The following is a 2,550-nucleotide window of genomic DNA, read 5'->3' as shown; positions in this document are numbered from 1 at the left end:
ATCTGGAAATGATCGGGAAAATATAACCTTAAATAAGTAATTGACCAATGGGGAGCTCCTATCTGATACAGAGTAGCAGTCTCTACAGAGCAAACTATAGAGGCTACATAATGAACGTTTATCAAATCTCATCAGTTAACCATAATTATTAGGGTATGGTTACCAAATTTCATATTAGAACAACAGGTGACTCTTATGACTAGAAACAGGAAGTATTCAGAAGGAGACGATATTAATATTATAGTCACATTTAGGCTCAGAAAATTTTCTCCAGAATAGAATGGGTTAATAAAGCATAGTAAGGAAATCAGTACGTATTTAGTTTCCTAGTTTTTAAATGTAATTTTCTTCAAACAGGCATCATCTAAATATGTAGTGACCTTGTGAACTTTCTAAAGTATAATTTAACAAATTTAAAATTTCTACTCAACTGTGATAGCATGTAAAAAATGTTTGTTCAGTGGAAAAATATCTATATGCAAGAAAATGACTTTTAAATATACTTTAAGGATGATCAGTACAAGAATTGACACTGAAATATTGAAGAGAACCGAATCAACAACAGTTTCTGGTTGTCCATTCTGTCCATATAGATTTATAAATACAAATCTTTCGTTAAAAGCATTTACCGGGAATTATCAAAGAGATCTTAAGCTTTACCACTTGCGGTCATGTAAGGTGATACTTTAGGAAAACAAGCATCTTCTGCAAGCGTGTGTCCCTGTCTTTCCAGATAGCACGGGAAACTTGAAGCAGTGGCGCTGCACCCTTTGTCCCAGAAAAATTTGAAGGAAAATTTATGTATATATTCCACATTATAATCTCCTTTATCCATAATCCCAATTTTAACAGAAGGAAGATATGACTGAGGATAATCATTCCTTCACAGCTGACTTTATCCTCATGGGATTTACCGATCACCCAGATCTAAAGACCCTGCTGTTTGTGATGTTCTTTGTCATCTATCTGATCACCATGGTGGGCAATCTTGGGTTGGTGATGTTGATCTCCATGGAGCGCCATCTGCACACACCCATGTACATCTTTCTGGGCAACCTGGCTCTGATGGATTCCTGCTGCTCCTCTGCCATCACCCCCAAGATGTTACAGAACTTCTTTTCTGAGGATAGAATGATTTCCCTCCATGAATGCATGGCACAGTTTTATTTTTTCTGCTTTGCTGAAACTGCAGACTGCTTTCTTCTGGCAGGAATGGCTTATGACCGTTATGTGGCCATATGCAGACCACTGCAGTACCACACGATGATGTCAAAGCAACTCTGCATTCGAATGATCATCGGGGCCTACATAGCCGGAAATCTGCATTCCATGATTCATGTAGGGCTTTTATTTAGGTTAACCTTCTGTGGATCTCATCAGATTAATCATTTTTTTTGTGACGTTCTTCCATTATACAGACTCTCCTGTATTGATCCTTATCTCAATGAACTGATGGTACTTATCTTTTCAGGATCAGTTCAAATCTTCACTATTACCGTAGTGTTAATCTCTTATCTTTGCATACTGTACACCATTTTCCAAATGAAATCCAAAAAGGGAAGAGGCAAGGCCTTATCTACTTGTGCGTCTCACTTTCTTTCGATTTCAATATTCTATGGCTCTCTTCTCATCATGTACATTCGGCCAAGTTCAGGTACAGAAGGGGATAAAGATATACCAATTGCTATTTTTTATACTCTAGTAATCCCTTTATTAAACCCTTTTATCTATAGTCTAAGAAATAAGGAAATAATAAGTGTTATGAAGAAATTATTAAGAAGAGAAAGCACATCAATCTGAAACAAATATCCCCTGAGACTAATTGATTTTGATTAAACTTTTTTCAAAGTCAAGATACAGAGAAACTGGAAATGAGGACTTTGTAAATCAAATAATAAATTACTAAACTGCGAGGAGTTTTAAATCATAAAATATACAAATGTTTAAATAAGTTCTGAAAGGAAGTGTTCTGCTAAATGTATTTCGAAATCGAAACTCTAAATACTTTTAGGAGGGAATTCAATTACTACTCTTAAAATAGAATTAGAAAATATTACGTATTTTCATGTATTCAATAAATCTTAGAAATACACTGGGTATATATGGGTAGCCTTCATTTAGCATTACGGACAAATATTTGGGATCCCTAATCATAATTTTACAAGCTCACACACATTTTTCTCTCACATATTGGTCATTTAGGCTGTATCCTCTATTAGAAATAAAGTATGCATTTGAATTTGATCCTTAACTTTCTTTGCATGGTTCAAGAGTTTAATTTTGAATATATATAGATAGATAGATAGATAGATATAGATATATATAGATATATATATATATACACCAAAAATATATTAAAATGTTGTGGCTATTTATGGCAAATGATTTCTCAATGTACCATAAATATTAATATTTGTTTATAATATTATGTTTGATAAAATTTTTATTCTATCTATTAATTTATTTTCATATAGTTTATATTATGCTTGTTTGTTTAGAATTCTGTTCTGTAATTTGAGGTCTGATATTAACTGACTTTTTCCCCATTTT

The 2,550-nt window shown here is 33.3% G+C and overlaps 1 protein-coding gene across 1 annotated transcript; it reads left to right on the top strand.

The window, feature by feature from the left end:
* The first annotated feature begins 861 nt into the window (after positions 1–861).
* On the top strand, positions 862–1,800 carry LOC101658480 (olfactory receptor 5K1-like). The gene has a single exon (XM_004706514.1). The coding sequence runs from the start codon at positions 862–864 to the stop codon at positions 1,798–1,800; it is 939 nt and encodes a 312-aa protein (XP_004706571.1).
* Positions 1,801–2,550: the final 750 nt, after the last annotated feature.

The sequence above is a fragment of the Echinops telfairi genome, unplaced genomic scaffold, assembly GCF_000313985.2.
Source record: "Echinops telfairi isolate 266 unplaced genomic scaffold, ASM31398v2 ScPeMD7_6;HRSCAF=24_1, whole genome shotgun sequence".
In the NCBI taxonomy this organism is placed as follows: domain Eukaryota; kingdom Metazoa; phylum Chordata; class Mammalia; order Afrosoricida; family Tenrecidae; genus Echinops; species Echinops telfairi.
The sequence above is the reverse complement of the archived record's forward strand: the minus strand, read 5'-3'. Positions and strand labels throughout refer to the sequence as shown.